Here is a 20789-nt window from a genome sequence, read left to right as displayed (position 1 = left end):
TGATGACAAAGGGAAATTGCCCCTAAGAATTTGAGCCACATCAAAGATATTAAGGTTTAAAAACAAAGCAAAAGAGTCTGCTCTGGTCAGAAAATTGAGTTCTTATTCCCACAAATGTTATATGTAAACTCACTGAAAGTTTTAATTCTAAACACTAAAGGACCTCTAGCATGACAAGAGCCTTAATTCTAGTGGTGGGGACCTAACTAACCATTCCGCCCCAATCTTCAGATTACATGTGCTCATTTGGTCTGCTGAAATCATGTTCTTTAGGTAAACTGGAATAGCCAAGAAACTTGAACTGTATCCATCCTTCCTGGAAGATTTGCCACTTTTTCTTTTTCTTTTCTTTTCTTTTCTTTCTTTTTTTTTTTTTTTTTTGCAAGAGAAAATAGGAGTATATCTTTGCAGGAAGATGAGCCAGTACAGTGGACCTCGAGTTTACCTGGATGTCTGAGTGAAGCTGCCTATGAGAATGGGTGGTTGGGGCAACAAGTAAGGGATTTCTTCAAACTTATTTAACCAAGCCTGTAGGAGAAAAGCCCATCCTTCCTTCCAGAAAGGAAGACGAAACTTAAATCTTTACTCAATTAATGAAGCTCATCCCACTATTGGTAAATGTGCTAGAATTGAATCAACTCAGGCCCACATCACTTTTGGACAGAACATTTGGTGGTATGTCCTCCCAGATGAAACTTTGAGAAAAGCCAGGACGATGTCATACTGCCTTAAAAATATGATGGTGTATTACTGTACAGTCACCATTTTTCATTGTGGCTATACTGTCCTCATAAGCCTGTGACTCTCATCTCCTGAGTAATCTAAATAAATTCCTTCTTTCATTTCAAACACATATTTCTTTTGAAAAGGAGGTTGTTGATTCCCTGGCGGATCTGCTTTGTCTTTACACTGTAAATGATGGGGTTCATCACAGGAGGTGCCAGCAGGTAGATATTGGCCATGATGACATGGACCAGTGGAGAGGCATGTCTGGCAAATCGATGAGTCATAGATACTCCAACCATGGGGACATAAAGGACCAGAACAGCCAGAATATGGGATAGACAGTTATTGAGGGCCCGGAACCGCTCAGTCCAGGAGGCTGTGCCCAAGATACTCTTCAAGATGAATGCGTAGGAGAGCACAATGAGCAGAGGGTCCATCACTATAATGAGCAATACCAGAGCAAATCCATACCAGCTGTTGACCCGGATGTCAGCACAGACCAGGCGGATCATATCCTGGTGGAGGCAGTAGGAATGAGTGAGAAGGTGGGAGCGGCAGAAGGGCAGGCGCTTGAGTAGAAAAAGGGAGGGGAGAACAGCCAGAATGCAGCGGCAAATGATGGCTAAAGCAATCCTGCCAATGATTTTACTGGTGAGGATGGTGACATAATGGAGGGGGCGGCAGATAGCCACATAGCGATCAAAGGACATGGCCAACAGTACTGAAGATTCCATGAAGGAAAATCCATGGAGGAAGAAGAACTGCGCAAAGCAAGCTTCAAAGCTGATCTTACGAATGTTGAGCCAGAGGAGCTGCATGACTGTGGGCAGGGTGGTGAGGGTGAGGCCCAGGTCAGTCAGGGCCAGCATGGAGAGAAATAGGTACATGGGCTGGTGGAGCGATGGCTCTGTGCGGATGACAGCGAGAATGGTGGTGTTACCCACAATGGAGATGGTATAGAGGCAGCAGAAGGGAATGGAGATCCAGATGTGAGAGACCTCAAATCCAGGGATGCCCGTTAGGATGAAGTAGTAGGAGGCTTGGGTGGTATTAGTTAATTTGGCCATGACTTGTTGAATGCAAAACCAAAATCTGTGTGTTTCACAGTAAGAGATTTCATCAGTATGCTACTGCCACAGGATTATTATCTAGTCTTTAATCTAGGACTGAAATAGGTGTCTGGAATTGATTTTTTTTTTAGTTTTTCTTTTTCTTTTAAGGTTTATATATTTATTTATTTGTGGGGGGGGGGATGGGGAAAAGGGAGAGGGAGAATCCGAGCATATTCCCCTAATGGGGCTCTATCCCACAACTTCGAGATCATGACCTGAGCCAAAATCAAGAGTCAGACATTCAACTGACTGAGCCATCCAGGTGCCCCTGGAATTGTTTTTCATAAAACCATTGAGCAATATGCTAACCAAATTGGTAGCACATAATCACTATGTACTAAATCTTAGCTTTCTGCAAGCCTCATAATACACTTCCTACCAGCTCTTGTACACATAAACTTACAGATGCTCGTCTACTAACTGAATCATTGGTCATCAATATTTCAAAAAAACTTCTAGTAACCAAATCAAGAGACTTTTCTTTTTTCGTTTTTTTTAAGTTCACCTTAAATTTGACACGCAGGCAAATAAGATTCTGGAGACCACCTCCTTCTATTCAGACAGAAGTATGGTGATGTCCAGGGGTCGTCTTTGAGCATCAGTATGGATGATAGTGACAATTTCATTCTGGGCAGTAGAGAAGCAGGCACCTGGAGAGGAAGGACTACAGTTTGGTTTGTGCGTGTTGAGTTTGATGTTTGTAGGAGCTATCCAAGAGAAACGACGATTGGACAGACAGATATGAGGCCGAGCAGGACAGGAGAAATCTACTAGGGGTAGTGGAGTCTCTGGCATATTCAGGGTAACTGTAAATCTGGAAGTTAATGTGATAATCTACGCAAGAATTAGGGTGAGAAAGGAAGAAGGTGGAGGACCCATCCCTTTAAGGAAGTGTAAAACTTAGCAACTTCATAGACGGGGAAGAAAAGGCAAAGGAAACAATGAAGTACTGCTTGGAGAAGTGGGTGGAAAACAGAGGAAATGGGAGTCACAGAGGCAGAGAAGGTAAAGGGTGTGGTCACTACAGTTCAGTGCTGCTCAGCCACTCAGTAAAAGCAGTGCTGGAAAGCACCTATTTGGTTTAAGGATGTAAATGTCAGTAGTAAGCTTTTGAAAAGACGTTTCAATAGAATGATGGGAGAAGCAACTGAATTAAAGTGGCCTGAGGAGTGAACAGAAAAATTTGACAGTTCTGAGGACCATGTGTTCCAAATGGGGAGCTATACTGCTCCCTAGGGGGTGAATACGACTTGTATTTTTTTAAATAAAATAATTTATATAATGAGAGTAAATGAATACTTACTAATTTTTGGAGTGCTTTGAGATGGAAAGCTGTGAACTTTCTTTTGAGGAAATACACACAGAAGTTACTAGGTTCCTAGTATTCATGGTGTCTAACTATATTCCTCCTAAAGTGTCTATAAATGCCAAACGAAGAATCCCCAGAAAAACATAAAACCCAAGACTTTAGAAAATAATGCAAGAAAAAAAAAATTAGGGAAAATGGGAAAAAAGAAAATGGATATAGATATGGGATTTTTTGAATTATAAAAATTAAAAAGGATATAGAACATTCAAAAATTGTTTTTTTGAAAGGATCAATGTAATTGGAAACCTTTGGCAAGTCTGACCAAGAATAAGAAATATAGGAAAATATTTAGAAATGAAATGTAATGAGAGAGATAAACTGTAAAGAAATTGCAGAAGCCAATGAGAGGTGATCTTACCACTGACCACCCATGGAGCATTCCAGCCTCACCTTTGTGCTTCCTGGTTCTTCAGGGCTCTCTGGGGCATCTGTTCTCTGCCCTGTGGCTGAGTGTGGTTATATGCTCATGAAGATCCAAGCTGGACTGCAGGAGGTGGGTAGGGAAACCCCTGGAGAGATCTTACATGAAAGTGAATATTGTGCCCTGAGACCTGAGGCCCTAAGGGACAGAACCAGGAAAAATAACAGTAATGATGAATATAATAGCTTCTAACATTTACTTAGTGCTCAGCACGTGCCAACAACTGAGCTAGCCGACTTACAGAAATGTGAAGATGTTGTTAGGTGACATGTGAAAGACACACTCCATATCCTGGCAGAATTTTTTCCTCAATGATTATTAGTTCCCTTCTGCTTACTGCCATAGCTATGTGGTTTTAAAAGGGACTACTTGTTGGCAGGATTACCATTTGTTATTGTCACCTTGAATATGGTCAAACTCAGATTTGATACAGCTTGAAGATTTGGGGGAAGGTATCCCTTATCTCTTGATAGATTCAAAAGTCAGAAAGGCAAAATGGAATTTCTTCTTTCTGTGTCTTACAGATGCTAGCCTCAACATCGTACTTTCCTTCTTCCCCAGGGAGTCTGACTCTCTTCTTAGGCAAGAAGGGGCTATGATGAGTGTCATCTAGAGATAATTGACCTTAGGTTTAATATGTGACTTTATTTAGCTTATACTTCTCTCTAGAGAGTGGAAAACGGCAGCTATTCACATGTTCACAGTGAATGGCTCCTTTGTTTTCTACCACTGAAGGCACCGTGTTTCTGCAAATGTGCCTTGGCATTCTGATTCCTTCTGTATCTGGCCTACTTAGATTTTAGGATCTATTCTGGTTTCAAGGACTATCCACCTCTATACCATTTTCACTGTTTCAAAAAGAGATTATGATTATAGAGCAGAACATAAATTTATAGCAGTTGAGAATGTAGAAATTTAGTTGGGATGGTAGTATTACATTTGGGATGCAGTATTAGGTATATGATTACTCCATCTTTAGTAGTTAAGGCTTAAAATACATAATTTAAAATTGAAAACTAAAGGTTTAAGCTATACACTAATCAGTAGAAAGGAAAAATGTCAAAATTGATAAAATATTGACTATACAGAAAATTCTTCAAGTTGAGTTTGAATGAAGAGTACATGGGAATTCTTATAATGTTCTTTTTCAATGCACTCTATTTGAACATCTTTCTAATAAAATGCTTTAAAATAAGATAGTAGATAGAAGATGGTGGTGGACTGGGAAGTTCATTAATTTCATTATTATTTATAGTAAGAGATTAATAGATATTGTCTAAAATATATTATTAAATGTGTATGTTTTTGTATGACTCACAAGATAAGAATTGTTTTTACATTTTTAAATGACTAAAAAAACAAAAGGCAATGGCATTTTGTGGCACATGAAAATTATATTAAATTCGAAATTCAGTGTCCATATATTGTTTTATTGGAATACATTTATACTCATTTATTTATATGTCGACTATGGCTGTTTTCATACTACAGTGGTAGAGTTGAGCAGTTTTGGAAGAAGTTGTATGGATCACAAAAAGCTAAAATTACTTACTATCTCGTCTTTTGTAGAAAAAAAATTGCCAAATTCTGACCTAAATAAGAAATGGACACAGGAGATAAACAAATGGAAAAATAAAATTTCTTGATAATATGAAAAGATACTCACTCTCACTTATTATAGAAAATAATTGAGGGGCGCCTGGGTGGCTCTGAAGGACCAGGAGGCTGGCTGAGGACAAAGCAAAGGCTGGCGCCTTGCACCCCCCCTTCACCCGCTCCCCTCCATATGTGTGGCATTCCTCAGGCACCCCTGACTGCCATAAAATGATAAATGGTTAACTTGCTGAGATCACAATCCTGCAAGACAGGAGTCTCCCTGGTTTGCAAATGTCCTTGAGATTGACAAACAAAGAAGTTACCTTATCAATAGCCCAATTTCCAGGGACACAGAACTCAGTTCCTCAAGCCCTAATGTCACCCTCCCCTCCATGAAAAACGGAAGGAGGCGGAGGTAGAAGGAAAAGTAAATAAAGTTAAATTTCTTTTAAACCTAAATCTCATTAACAAGGATGCTTGATAGCAGGAATGTAACATTCCACCAGGAGACTCCCAATTGTCTTTACTTGATAGTAACCAGGCCTTCAATATCCTGATAGTGCTTTTTTCGCATGCGTGGGCTAACCGGCCAGTTCTGCTTCTATAAGTTTGCTTTGTCTGCTTTCGCGCGGGGTCCCCTGACCCAATCCACTGACGCCAAGTATGCCTGTTCAAACAATCAATCAATCAGCTCAGCCCCACCCGAAACTTGTTTGTATCTGTCTATAAAAATCCTGCACCAACCCAGCTCTGGACCTCTCGGCGTTATGGGCAACGAGCGCCGCAGAGGTCCAGGTTCGAACCTGCAATAAACGACCCTTGCTGATTGGCTTTGACTCATGTCTCTGGTGGTCTTTTAAGGTGGGGGTAATACTCTATTGGCATTTCAGCTCAGTGGGCTGAGCTGCTGCCTTCGGCTCAGGTCATGATCTCAGGGTCCTGGGATCGAGTCCCGCATCGGGCTCTCTGCTCAGCAGGGAGCCTGCTTCCTCCTCTCTCTCTCTGCCTGCCTCTCTGCCAACTTGTGATCTCTGTCTGTCAAATAAATAAATAAAATATTTAAAAAAATTAAAAAAAAAAGAAAATAATTGAAATCAGGGGCACCTGGTGGCTCAATGGGTTAAGCCTCTAGCCACTTAGGCAGAGGTCTAACCCACTGAGCCACAAAGGTGCCCTCCCAACACTATATGTTAACTACACTGGAATTAAAATAAAATACAAAAAATAAAAAATAATTTTAAATGGTGTTCTTGCATTGCATTGCAAAGGTGCCAAAACAACCAAATATATTTTTGTAAAAGTTAATTCTGTTATTTTAACTCCAGGTTTCCAGACAAGCATGTTTCTGTAGATTCTGATCTAGGGATCTTAAGCTGCCTCTAGCTATGCCCTAGATTCATAGCCCACTGATAGGTGACTGCATTCTGCTGTCAGCTGTGACTTAGAATTATCAAATGAAACCAAACAGGCAAACCATAGGAAGGGCCATTCCATACATGACCAGAGAAATGAGAGTGGCAGTTCCTTGGGAGAAAGGAGAAGAGGTAATTTTAGAGTATCTGGAGAAAGGCATTCTATAGCTGGAGAAGTACAGGAAGGAATGATAAGAACAGATTGTCAGGAAGCTTGACATAAAAAGAGAATTTTAGGTCTCACTTTCATTCTCTTTCTGAAATTTCTGATGAACCCTTAGGCTCAGGCCTTAGGTCAATTATCTCTAGATGACACTCATCATAGCCCCTTCTTGCCTGAGAAGAGAGTCAGACTTCCTGGGGAAGAAGGAAAGTACGATGTTGAGGCTAGCATCTGTAAGACACAGAAAGAAGAAATTCCATTTTGCCTTTCTGACTTTTGAATCTATCAAGAGATAAGGGATACCTTCCCCCAAATCTTCAAGCTGTATCAAATCTGAGTTTGACCATATTCAAGGTGACAATAACAAATGGTAATCCTGCCAACAAGTAGTCCCTTTTAAAACCACATAGCTATGGCAGTAAGCAGAAGGGAACTAATAATCATTGAGGAAAAAATTCTGCCAGGATATGGAGTGTGTCTTTCACATGTCACCTAACAACATCTTCACATTTCTGTAAGTCGGCTAGCTCAGTTGTTGGCACGTGCTGAGCACTAAGTAAATGTTAGAAGCTATTATATTCATCATTACTGTTATTTTTCCTGGTTCTGTCCCTTAGGGCCTCAGGTCTCAGGGCACAATATTCACTTTCATGTAAGATCTCTCCAGGGGTTTCCCTACCCACCTCCTGCAGTCCAGCTTGGATCTTCATGAGCATATAACCACACTCAGCCACAGGGCAGAGAACAGATGCCCCAGAGAGCCCTGAAGAACCAGGAAGCACAAAGGTGAGGCTGGAATGCTCCATGGGTGGTCAGTGGTAAGATCACCTCTCATTGGCTTCTGCAATTTCTTTACAGTTTATCTCTCTCATTACATTTCATTTCTAAATATTTTCCTATATTTCTTATTCTTGGTCAGACTTGCCAAAGGTTTCCAATTACATTGATCCTTTCAAAAAAACAATTTTTGAATGTTCTATATCCTTTTTAATTTTTATAATTCAAAAAATCCCATATCTATATCCATTTTCTTTTTTCCCATTTTCCCTAATTTTTTTTTCTTGCATTATTTTCTAAAGTCTTGGGTTTTATGTTTTTCTGGGGATTCTTCGTTTGGCATTTATAGACACTTTAGGAGGAATATAGTTAGACACCATGAATACTAGGAACCTAGTAACTTCTGTGTGTATTTCCTCAAAAGAAAGTTCACAGCTTTCCATCTCAAAGCACTCCAAAAATTAGTAAGTATTCATTTACTCTCATTATATAAATTATTTTATTTAAAAAAATACAAGTCGTATTCACCCCCTAGGGAGCAGTATAGCTCCCCATTTGGAACACATGGTCCTCAGAACTGTCAAATTTTTCTGTTCACTCCTCAGGCCACTTTAATTCAGTTGCTTCTCCCATCATTCTATTGAAACGTCTTTTCAAAAGCTTACTACTGACATTTACATCCTTAAACCAAATAGGTGCTTTCCAGCACTGCTTTTACTGAGTGGCTGAGCAGCACTGAACTGTAGTGACCACACCCTTTACCTTCTCTGCCTCTGTGACTCCCATTTCCTCTGTTTTCCACCCACTTCTCCAAGCAGTACTTCATTGTTTCCTTTGCCTTTTCTTCCCCGTCTATGAAGTTGCTAAGTTTTACACTTCCTTAAAGGGATGGGTCCTCCACCTTCTTCCTTTCTCACCCTAATTCTTGCGTAGATTATCACATTAACTTCCAGATTTACAGTTACCCTGAATATGCCAGAGACTCCACTACCCCTAGTAGATTTCTCCTCTGTCCTGCTCGGCCTCATATCTGTCTGTCCAATCGTCGTTTCTCTTGGATAGCTCCTACAAACATCAAACTCAACACGCACAAACCAAACTGTAGTCCTTCCTCTCCAGGTGCCTGCTTCTCTACTGCCCAGAATGAAATTGTCACTATCATCCATACTGTTGCTCAAAGACGACCCCTGGACGTAATTCCATCTGAATAGAAGAAGGTTGTCTCCAAAATCTTATTTGCCTGCGTGTCAAGTGTAAGGTGAACTTAAAAAAAACGAAAAAAAAAAAAGTCTCTTGACTTGGTTACTAGAAGGGTTTTCGAAATATTAATGACCAACATTTCAGTTAGTAAGCAAGTATCTGTAAGTTTATATGTACAAGAGCTGGTAGGAAGTGTATTATGAGGCTTGCAGAAAGCTAAGATTTAGTACATAGTGTTAGAAAGTTGGAAAAATAAGATTATTTTAAATAGAAATTTATGGGGCACCTGGGTAGCTCAGTGGGTTAAAGCCACTGCCTTCCGCTCAAGTAATGATCCCAGGGTCCTGGGGTCGAGCACCAGGTTGGGCTCTTGGCTTGGCAGGGAGCCTACTTCCCTTCCTCTCTCTCTGCCTGCCTCTCTGCCTACTTGTGGTCTCTGTCAAATAAATAAATAAAATCTTTTTTAAAAAGTAAGTAAGTAAATAAATAAATAAATAGAAATTTATGGCAAAGGAATCCATAATTATTTGCTACCACTCTGGTTTTATGCTACCACAATGGTTTTATGAAAAACAATTCCAGGGGCCCCTGGATGGCTCAGTCGGTTCAATGTCTGACTCTTGATTTCAGCTTAGGACATGATCTCAAGTGTTGTGGGATGGAGTCCCATGGGGGGAATATGTTCAGATTCTCTCTCTCCCTCTCCTCCACCCCCCTGCAAAAATAAATAAATAGATCTTAAAAGGGAAAAGAAAAAAAACTTAAAAAAAAATCAATTCCAGACACCTATTTCAGTGCTAGATTAAAGAAGAGATAATGATTCTATGGCAGTAGCACACTGAGAAAATTTTTTATTATGAAACACACAGATTTTGGTTTTGCATTCAACAAGGCATGGCCGAAGTATCAAACACCACCCGAGCCCCCTTCTACTTCATCCTCACGGGCATCCCTGGATTTGAGGCATCTCATATCTGGATCTCCATTCCCTTCTGCTGCCTCTATACCATCTCCATTGTGGGTAACACCACCATTCTCGCTGTCATCCGCACAGAGCCATCGCTCCACCAGCCCATGTTCCTATTTCTCTCCATGCTGGCCCTAACTGACCTGGGCCTCACCCTCACCACCCTGCCCACAGTCATGCAGCTCCTCTGGCTCAACATTCGTAAGATCAGCTTTGAAGCTTGCTTTGCACAAGTATTTTTCATCCATACATTCTCCTTTATGGAATCTTCTGTGTTGTTGGCCATGTCCTTTGATCGCTATGTGGCCATCTGCCGCCCCCTCCATTATGTCACCATCCTCACCAGTAAAATCATTGGCAGGATTGCGTTAGCCATCATTTGCCGCTGCATTCTGGCTGTTCTCCCTTCCCTTTTCCTACTCAAGCGCCTGCCCTTCTGCCGCTCCCACCTTCTCACTCACTCCTACTGCCTCCACCAGTATATGATCCGCCTGGTCTGTGCTGACATCTCGATCAACAGCTGGTACGGATTTGCCCTGGTTTTGCTCATTATAGTGATGGACCCTCTGCTCATTGTGCTCTCCTACACATTCATCCTGAAGAGTATCTTGGGCACAGCCTCCTGGACTGAGCGGTTCCGGGCCCTGAATAACTGTCTATCCCACATTTTGGCTGTTCTGGTCCTTTATGTCCCCATGGTTGGAGTATCTATGACTCATCGATTTGTCAGGCATGCCTCTCCACTGGTCCATGTCATCATGGCCAATATCTACCTGCTGGCACCTCCTGTGATGAACCCCATCATTTACAGTGTAAAGACGAAGCAGATCTGCCAGGGAATTAACCACCTCCTTTCCAAAAGAAATATGTGCTTAAGATGAGAGAATGAATTTATTTAGATTACTTAGGAGTTGAGAGTCACAGGCTTATGGGGACGGTATAGTCACAATGGTGACTATACAATAATTCCCCATCATATTTTTAAAACAGTATGACATGGTCCTGGCTTTTCTCAGTTTTGTCTGGGAGGACCTACCACCAAATGTTCTGTCCAAAAGCGATGTGGGCCTAAGTTGATTCAATTTTAGCACATTTACCAACAGTGGGATGAGCTTCATTAATTGAATAAAGATTTAAGTTTTGTCTTCCTTTCTGGATATACTTTTCTCCTATGGGCTTGGTTAAATAAATTTGAAGAAATCCCTTACTTGTTGCCCCAACCACCCATTCTCACAGGCAGCTTCACTCAAACATCAGACTTGAGGTCCACTGTACTGGCTCACCTTCCTGCAAAGATATGCTCCAATTTTCTCTTGCAAAAAAAAGTGGCAAATCTTCCAGGAAGGATGGACACAGTTCAAGTTTCTTGGCTATTCCAGTGTACCTAAAGAATATGATTTCAGCAGACCAAATGAACACATGTAATCTGAAGATTGGGGCGGAATGGTTAGTTAGGTCCCCCACCACTAGAATTAAGGCTCTTGTCATGCTAGAGGCCCTTTAGTGTTTAGAATTAAAACTTTAAGTGAGTTTACATATAATATTTGTGGGAATAAGAACTCAATTTTCTGACCAGAGCAGACTCTTTTGCTTTGTTTTTAAACCTTAATATCTTTGATGTGGCTCAAATTCTTAGGGGCAATTTCCCTTTGTCATCATGAATCTGTACCAGAAAAGGTTCAGATAGAAGGAATATGGCCTTCCTGATCATTATTTTGTAGGAATGAGATTGGATCTCAGACATATCAGTTTGAAAGGCAGCTATAGTTATGGTCACAACTTCTGATTCCTGGACCCATAATGCAGGTTGCCAGTAGGAAGACTGGAAGACTGACTTAGTTTTGAATCAAAATAGGCAGGACTTCAGTGAGAGTGTAGTGCGGCAAGGGATGCTTAGGAGACAAAAGGCAGAGAACAAGTGGGAAAAGGGTGTCTTTCTACACTGATATCCTTTTTTTCCTTATTTTCCCCCTTCTTAACCAGAGCCTAGAAGTTACCAGGTTTCTCCAGAGAACCATGGGCCAGGTGGTATAAGGAAACAAACTGCAGAATGGGAAGCATGTACAATCTCAGAACAGGGGAAATCAGGACCATGAAAACCAAATAATTTTTTAAAAAGTCAATAAATGTGTTAGGAGTATGGGTCAAAGAGGGCACTTGTGATGAGCACTGGGTATTATGTGTAAGTGATGAGTCACTGAATTCTACTCCAGAAACCAATACTGTACTAAATGTTAACTAACTAAAATTAAAAGAAGAGGAAAAAGGAGAAGGAGAAGGAGACTTTTTTTTTTAAAGATTTTTAAAATTTATTTGACAGAGATCACAAGTAGGCAGAGAGAGAGGAAGGGAAGCAGACTCCCTGCTGAGTAGAGAGCCCAATGTGGGGCTCGATCCCAGGACTCTGGGATCATGACCTGAGCTGAAGGCAGAGACTTTAACCCAGGAGACTTTAACCCAGACTGAGCCATCCAGGTGTCCCCCCCTTTTTTTTCAATAGACAATAGAGGCTTGAGAATCTCCCAAAACATCGTGAGGGGAAAGTAAGTCTTGGGATTATGTCAGATTTTCAAGTGGAGCACCTGACACCATTAATAATTACTCTTTTTTTCCTCCATTACTAATTATATGAATTTTTGACCAGCTAATAAAACTCTGAGTTCACTTTTTGGATTTCTAAAACTGGGATAATAATACCCATCTCACAAGGCTAAGAGTTTTCAATGAATCACAGTATGTAGAAGACACAGGTTTGCAAACCAAGGTACTCAGTTTATGTGAATTCTTTTCTTCAACTCCCTTCCAAAAAATTACACTGTGGATTATGGATGGGAACATCTATGGAAACATCTATGGTTCCAAAATCACGAGAATAGGAACTGGGGTAGCTAGATGGTAACTGTCTACACACACAGATATTTCTACTACCCTCTAAGGACTTCCCCAAAGGGAGGATGGTTTTCTGAGGTGGAGATGACAGAATAAAATTCAACTCAGGAAAATGAGAACTACCAGTGTCATGGGCTGAATTGTGTCCCCTGCAAATTCATATGTAGAAATTTAAATCCCCTTATCTTTGCATATGACAATATTTAGAGATAGGGTCGTTACAGAGGTAATTAAGTTAAAATGAGTTCACTAGGATGGGCTCTGCTCCAGTATGACTGGTGTCCCATGAAGAAAGGGGTGATTAGACACAGATAAGCACAACCACAGCAGGAAGACTATGTGGTGACATAGGGAGAAGACAACCATTTGAAAGCCACGGAAGGAAGGCCTCAAAGAAAACCAGCATGGTGAGAAATTGTGCAAGGCCTTCAGAGCTGTGAGAAAATAAGTTGTTTCGGCCACCTAGTCTGTGGTACTTTTTTTTGGCAGCACTGGCAGACTATTCCAACACATGGCCTATGTTTCTGTAACTGTAAAACTAAAGTCAGCTATAGAAGAGAGTAGAGATATTTTGGTTACACTAAAAAGACTAGAATTTGGAAACACAAAGAGGAATTACTGGGCAAAGTAGGTTGTTCGATGACCGGTGAATGGTCCAGCTAACTGTCCGTGTTATAAAGTACAGTCTAAGTAATGGAAGACAAGGTACCCATGGACTCTAAGCCCGTAAGCTTGCGTGGGTCATATCTTGGTGTGCTGCCTTTCTAGCAGCTATTGAGAATGAAATAATCTCTCAGTGAGAGCTTTCTATCAGTTGAATGTTATAGTCACCAAACTCCCAGACAACTGCCAATATTTAAGTGGAAACCAAATGAAGATTAAATGAAGAAGTCTGTCCTAATTCTTTATTCAATCTTTCTGTTTCCTTTCCCTGGACAAAACTGTTCTTTCCTTTGTGTACTTGTGCATGTGTGTATGTGTGTAGCCTTCACGACGTAAGAAATGACATGTTTAGATTTCAAAATAGATTTGCATTTTAGAAAATTTTTTTAGTTATTGTGAAATGTTTCTACATAAGTTACCCAGTGCCCAGAAAGTAAATGACTCTATTAGTCCCATGTCAATATGGAAATGTGCTTGTATCTCATAAAATTCAGAAGGTGGTCTTCTTGGTCCTTTTAAAATTATTTTAAATGAGATATATAAAAGGAAGTAAGATTGAATATCTATTTTTTAGAGAAGTGAAGTGAATTGTATTAGTTCAAGCAGAAGAGAACTCAGGCTGCTGCTACAGAAAAAGGGATCTGATTCTAACTGGGCACCTAAGAATCTTCTTGCAAATAATTAGAAAAAAAGCAAAGACAGAGAAAAATTGAAGCAATGAATTTTCCCTTCATCAGGTAAATAAATTTAAAAAAATGTGGTACATCCAGATGATGGGATATTATTCAGAAATTAAAAAAAAGGAATGAGATACCAAGATACATAAAGGCATAGATGAATCCTAAATGTGTATTATTAAATGAGAGAAGCCAGTTTTAAAAACCTACATGTTGGGGCGCCTGGGTGGCTCAGAGGGTTGGGCCTCTGCCTTCAGGTCGGGTCATGATCTCAGGGTCCTGGGATCGAGCCCCGCATCGGGCTCTCTGCTCAACAGGGAGCCTGCTTCCTGCCCCTCTCTCTCTCTGCCTGCCTCTCTGCCTACTTGTGATCTCTGTCTGTCAAATGGATAAATAAAATCTTAAAAAAAGAAACCTATATGTTTGCTTTCATTTATATGAAACTCTGAAAAAAGCAATACTAGAAAAAGAATAAACTCATCAGTCATCACCAAGGATTTGGGAGAGTAGGGTGCTGAATTGGTGACGCACAGAAGATTTTCTAGAGGGATAAAATCATGCTATAATACTGGAATGGTACATACATGACACCGTGCATTTGCCACATCCCATAGCACTTTATAGCAGTACAGAAAGAACTATAATGTATGTTAATTTTGATAAATACTTGTGACATCAGGGATTCCCAGGATGGAATGCAGAATATGGCAAAAAAATAGAATTCTATTACAAAATATGAAACAACTGCATTGAAGGAGATGGGTATTGCATTGAAGGATGTGTGTGTTGGATGGGTGTGGGGTGGAGTTGCTGCACTGAGCTTGCAAACTGGCTGGAGTCTGTAAGAGTAGAGACAGGAAGAACAATAAATGCCGTAATCTGCTTGATGAAGTAATTTCTCATGGAAGTGTAATCAGCATTTCTACCAACACTCTACATGTGTGCTGGAATCGAACACCTAAGTGAATGGATGGCAGATGGAGGCAGCCAGGTTCTCACTATCCAAGTGGGAGGTTACAGAAAAACAAGAGGAGATGGCTTGAGTGATCCATGCAACAGAGCTGGAGACGTCAATATGAAGTCATGGTTAGCTCAATGTGCTTGCCTATGGTTGAATGCAGACATATTTGTATAGACCCAGGTGAGTATATGGACACAGATTTCCTGGCTCTGCCAGCTAAGAGGGCCTAGAAACAATGATAAACTAGTAGCCACAATCATACTCATTAACAGAAACAAATATTTTTAGAAGAAATTTTAATTTATCTGACAAATCAGTATAAGAAATATGGAAGCTAAAAATTATTAGATTTTCAATGAGAAAATTAATTCAATTTATATATTAAAATTTTATTCCAACATTATATTCCATACTGGAAAAATAACAGGGAAAAATATTTAAACATTTTTTAATAAAAATGCTAAACTCATCTAATTTGTCCAACAATCCACTCTTACCAGGACTAAATATGAATGTACATGCTTGTACAATCCTTCTGCATTCGTTTGCAAAGGATAAAACATTTGACATGTTGTTTATGTCCTAATATGAGCATTTTTATTGGTGGATTTTTATGATTATGGATTTCTAGCCTGGTATCTATTTGTATTTCTTTGCCTCTCACCTTGGGATCAAGAGTCTAGTCATAGCTTGAATGTAAATATATGCACATACATATGTGTGTGTGTGTGTGCGTGTGTGTTTTTTACACACAGTATATTGAACAGCAGGTAATACGTACAAAACAGAGGACTCCAGTGATAACTTTTAACCTGTGAATTAGCAGGAAAAAAGTAGTGGCATTATATGTATTAAAAATTGGCTAATATTACGTTACTATAGATATCACATTCATTATGCTACAGTACTGCACATGTTTTTCTTAGAAGTTATCTATCTGCATATCACTATTTGGTTTTTCGGGGGAGAGGGTGGATTTTTTTTTTTTTTTAGATATATTTATCTGAGAGAGAGAGAGCACATGTAAGGAAGGGCAGAGGGAGAGGGAGAGAAGCAGACTCCATTAAGCACGGACCCCCACAAGGGTCTCCATCTCATGACCTTGAGATCATGGACCTCAGCAGAAATCAGAAGTCAAATGCTTAACAGCTGAGCCACCCAGGCACCCAGATGTGCCTATCAACTTGTTACTAATACATTGTCACGTGAGAAATGTTGCTGGGGAAATAGATCAGTCCTTTTTCTTTTTTTAGTGAGCATACAAAAACTCTAATAGCAGGTTGATAGAGTATTTTTGTATGTGTTGAATCTAAGACACAATATAATCTTGTGTTTTGTCTTTTAAAAATCAACCTTAATGAGTTATAATTTACATAAAATTAAATGTACTCATTATTAGGGTCCAGTTTAATGATGCAGACAAATATTTATACCCACCACCCAATCAAAATATGAAATTTTTCCATCACCCCCAAAACTTCCCTCTTAACCACTTCCAGTCAATCCCCTCCCCTGCACCCAGCCCCAGGCAACCTCCGATCATATTCTAATATTGCTGTTGCCCCAGGATACTCTACTTCTGGGGCTCTAGTTCCATGTGTACTTGACCTTTCCAGCAAATACCATATATTCTTTAAGGTTTTTATTTATTTATTTTGTTATGCTTCATCCTTTCATTAAAAATTAAAAATTAGTGAAATATTTTTGAAGTCATTTACGAAATATTTCTCTTAACCTTTCTAATTGTTCTTGTCAGTAGAATTGGTCTAAACAAACTAATACTTACTTTGATGAATGTGAAAATGCTTATAACATGTCATACATTTTTCTCAAGGGTTCTAATTCATAATTTAGCTTCATGCCTAGTTTACTATAATGGCATCATTTTGTTCTGTTGGCAAAATCAAGAATAAAGTTGGTATGAAAAGGTCTAAATTTTAAGTCAGAATAGTGACTATGTCAGAAAAAGATGGAGCCAAACTTGATACTTTCCCAGTCATATTGGACTTTGCTTATTTTTTAATTTCATAGACACCCAGAGACTTCTATACTCTTCATTGTGTGATTTTCTAGGATTTTGTCTCATCTCTGAGACTGGACCTCAGGGAAACAAAGTGAACAAGATTGGAAAGAAAGAAGCTAGAAAAGGGGGTTATGCATGGAGTCCTTTCTGGATGGAACTTTTTGAAGGGCAACCATTAAATTAGCCATGATCTGACAAACTACCACATTTAGAATCTCAGTGTCTTTGATAGCCTTAAATATAAGAGTAATCACAGTGAGGAAGCCTGAGCCTGAGGGTTCATCAGAAATTTCAAAAAGAGAATGAAAGTGAGACCTAAAATTCTCTTTTTATGTCAAGCTTCCTGACAATCTGTTCTCATCATTCCTTCCTGTACTTCTCCAGCTATAGGATGCCTTTCTCCAGATACTCTAAAATTACCTCTTCTCCTTTCTCCCAAGGAACTGCCACTCTCATTTCTCTGGTCATGTATAGGATGGCCCTTCCTATTCCTATGGTTTGCCTGTTTGGTTTCATTTGATAATTCTAAGTCACAGCTGACAGCAGAATGCAGTCACCTATCAGTGGGCTATAAATCTAGGGCATAGCTAGCAGCAGCTTAAGATCCCTAGATCAGAATCTACAGAAACATGCGAGTCTGGAAACCTGGACTTAAAGTAACAGAATTAACTTTTACAAAAATATCTTGGTTGTTTTGGCACCTTTGCAATGCAATGCAAGAACACCATTTAAAATTATTTTTTATTTTTTGTATTTTATTTTAATTCCAGTGTAGTTAACATACAGTGTTGGGGGGGATGCCTTTGTGGCTCAGTGGGTTAAGCCTCTGCCTTCGACTCAGGTCATGATCTCAGGGTCCTGGGATTGAGCCCCGAATCAGGCTCTCTGCTCAGCAGGGAGCCTGCTCCCCTCCACACACCTGCCTCTCTGCCTACTTGTGAACTCTCTCTCTCTCTGTTAAACAAATAAATATAATCTTAAAAAAATTACTTTCAGGTGTACAATATAGTGATTCAACAATTCTTTTCTTTTTCTTTCTTTTTTTTTTTATCTGATATTTTCTTTATTAATTTTATTTATTTATTTATTTATTTAATTTTTTTATTTTTTATAAACATATATTTTTATCCCCAGGGTTACAGGTCTGTGAATCACCAGGTTTACACACTTCACAGCACTCACCAAAGCATATACCCTCCCCAATGTCCATAATCGTCACCTAATAGTAAAATTTACAAGTCTCAGTGACAAAGAGAAAATCCTGAAAGCAGCCCGGGAAAAGAAGTCTTTTTCTTTTTTAAAAAAGATTTATTTATTTGAGAGCTCAAGCTGGAGGGGTAGAGGGAGAGGGAGAGAAAATCTCAGGCAGACTCTGTACTGAGCCGGGAGCCTGACATAGGCTCATTCCCAGTTCCCTGAGATCATGAACTGAACTGAAACCAAGAGTCAGACGCTTTACCAACTGCTCACTCAAGTGCCCCAGTTATGCAACAATCTTATACATTATTTAGGGCTTATCATGATAAGTGTCCTGTTACTCCTCTTCACCTATTTCACCCAACTCACCCCCACCCCTGGTCTCTATAGTTAAGAGTCTGTTTCTTGGTTTGTCCTTTTCCCCCCCTTTGTTTGTTTCTTAAATTCCACATATGAGTGAAATCATATGGTATTTGTCTTTCTCTGACTGACTTATTTGACTTAGCATTGTACTGTTCAGATGCATCCATATTGTTGTGAATGGCAAGATATCATTCTTTTTATGGCTGAATAATATTCTATTCTGTGTGTGCGTGTGTGTTATTTTTATATATTCATCATCAATTGACAGGCACTTAGACTGTTACCCTGATTTGGTTATTGCAAATAATGTTGCAATAAATATAGGGGTTCATACATTCCTTCAAATTACTGTTGTTGTATTCTTTGGATAAATGCCCAGTAGTACAATTCTAGATCATGGGGTTGTTCTATTTTTAAGTTTTCATTTTTAAAAAAATTTTAAAGATTATTCATTCATTTGAAGGAGAGAGGGAGCAAGAGGAGGGAGAAGGGCAGAGAGAGAGGGAGAAACAGACTGCACTGAGCAGGAAACCTGACAAAGGGCTGGATCCCAGGACCTTGGGGATCATGACCAGGGATGGAGACAAAGGCTTAGCTCATTGAGCCACCCAGGCATGCTTATTTTTAAGTTTTTGAAGACCCTTTATACTGTCTTCCATTGTGGCTGCATCAGTTTGCATTCCTATCAACAGTGCATGAGAATTCCTTTTTCTCCACACCCTAGCCACAGCAGTCAGATAAGAGAAAGGAATAAAAGGCATATAAATTAGTAATTCCATCATATCATTGCAGATGACATGATGCTATATGCAGTATGCAGAAAACCCTACAGCTCCATCAAAAAAACTGCAAAAATTGATAAGTGAATTCAGTAAGTTCGCAGGGTAATCAATGTACAGAAATCCATCGCACTTCTATAGACTGATAATAAAACATCAGGAAAAAATTACAAAAAAATCCCATTTATAATTGCATCCAAAATAATAAAAACCTAGGAGTAAATTTAACAAAAGAAGTGATAAACTTGTACTCTGAAAACTAAAACAACAATGATGAAAGACATTGAAGATACCACAAGGAAATAGAAAGATATTTCATGCTCATGGATGGCAAGGGAAAATATTGTTAAAATGTCTATACTACCAAAGAAATCTACATGTTTAATGTAATCCCTACTGATATGCCAACAGCAGTTTTCACAGAACTAGAGCAAACAACCTTAAAATTTGTATGGAACAACAAAAGACAAATAGTCAAAGCAATCTTGAAAAAGAAGAATAGAACTGGAGGCATCGCAATTCCAGCCTTCAAGTTGAATTACAAAGCTGTAGTAATCAAAAAAATATGGTACTGGCATAACATTTTTAAAAGATACATTAAACAGCTTTATTTGTGTGTGGGAGGATTACAGGGTCTATTTTAAATTGGTTCTAAACCTAGTTTCAGAAAGTACAAAGTATACCAGAGACGGAGGTAGAAATTTCTAAGCTCTATAAGGGAAGGAACACGTCTCTTTTGTCACCACTTTATGTCTAGGGGTTAGATTTCTGTTTGATCCATGCATGTGCTCAATTAATGTTCTTTGGTTTTGGATGAATGGGTTTGAGCAAAATGCGTATTTATCTAAGGACCAGTTTTTCTTTTCTTTTTCTTCTTTTATTTATTTATTTATTTTTGCACCAGTTCTTCATCTTTAAAAAAATAACCTTAATACTGAGTGGGAAGTGGGGGTTGTGGGAAGTGATTGAAATATTAAATATAGAGTGTTTAGTATACATTTGCCTCTCATAAGTCTTAGTTCATTTCCCTGAAAATACGAATGTGAAATTTCTACATTATTTCGAATGTCTGCAAATAAATAACCAACCAGACAAAAAAATACGAATATATGTAAGGGGCAAACTTTCCTTTTTAAAAGATTCTTCATCCTGGGAGGGAGATTTGTATGTTGTTTACATAACAAACAAGATTTGTAATCTTTGTCACATTCAGCTGGGAGCCCTGGTGTCTGAGCAAGTACCAGAGTCAGTACTGGAAGCCTCCTTTAAGCTAGTTAGTATATCCTCCTGCTATTGAGATCAGGTACCAAAACCTCAAGAGAATATAATCCATTTCACATCCCCATTCCCTAGAGTGAAGAGCTTAGTAGGTTTCCCAGGACACCATCCAACTCTTGATTACTTTTCACTTATGGGAAGAGTTATGTTTTCATAAGAAATCCTTCCTACATTCCTGCTCCAGCTAGGTGAGATAATGGAAAACCTCATGTAAAA

At 39.3% G+C, this 20789-nt stretch overlaps 2 protein-coding genes across 2 annotated transcripts; one reads left to right on the top strand and one right to left on the bottom strand.

The window, feature by feature from the left end:
* Positions 1–839: 839 nt before the first annotated feature.
* On the bottom strand, positions 840–1793 carry LOC309840122 (olfactory receptor 51Q1-like; the record flags this gene model as incomplete). The annotated part of the gene is made up of 1 exon (XM_082682189.1): positions 840–1793. The coding sequence occupies one exon, from the start codon at positions 1791–1793 to the stop codon at positions 840–842; it is 954 nt and encodes a 317-aa protein (XP_082538315.1).
* A 7877-nt stretch (positions 1794–9670) lies between these two features.
* LOC309840126 (olfactory receptor 51Q1-like) lies at positions 9671–10624 on the top strand (the record flags this gene model as incomplete). Its single annotated transcript, XM_082682193.1, has 1 exon — positions 9671–10624. One exon carries the CDS (start codon positions 9671–9673, stop codon positions 10622–10624), a length of 954 nt encoding a protein of 317 aa, XP_082538319.1.
* Between the last annotated feature and the right edge of the window lie 10165 nt (positions 10625–20789).

Source organism: Mustela nivalis, assembly GCF_964662115.1.
Source record: "Mustela nivalis genome assembly, chromosome: 9".
Taxonomy (NCBI): Eukaryota; Metazoa; Chordata; class Mammalia; order Carnivora; family Mustelidae; genus Mustela; species Mustela nivalis.
This window is presented reverse-complemented; position numbering and strand designations above follow the sequence as displayed.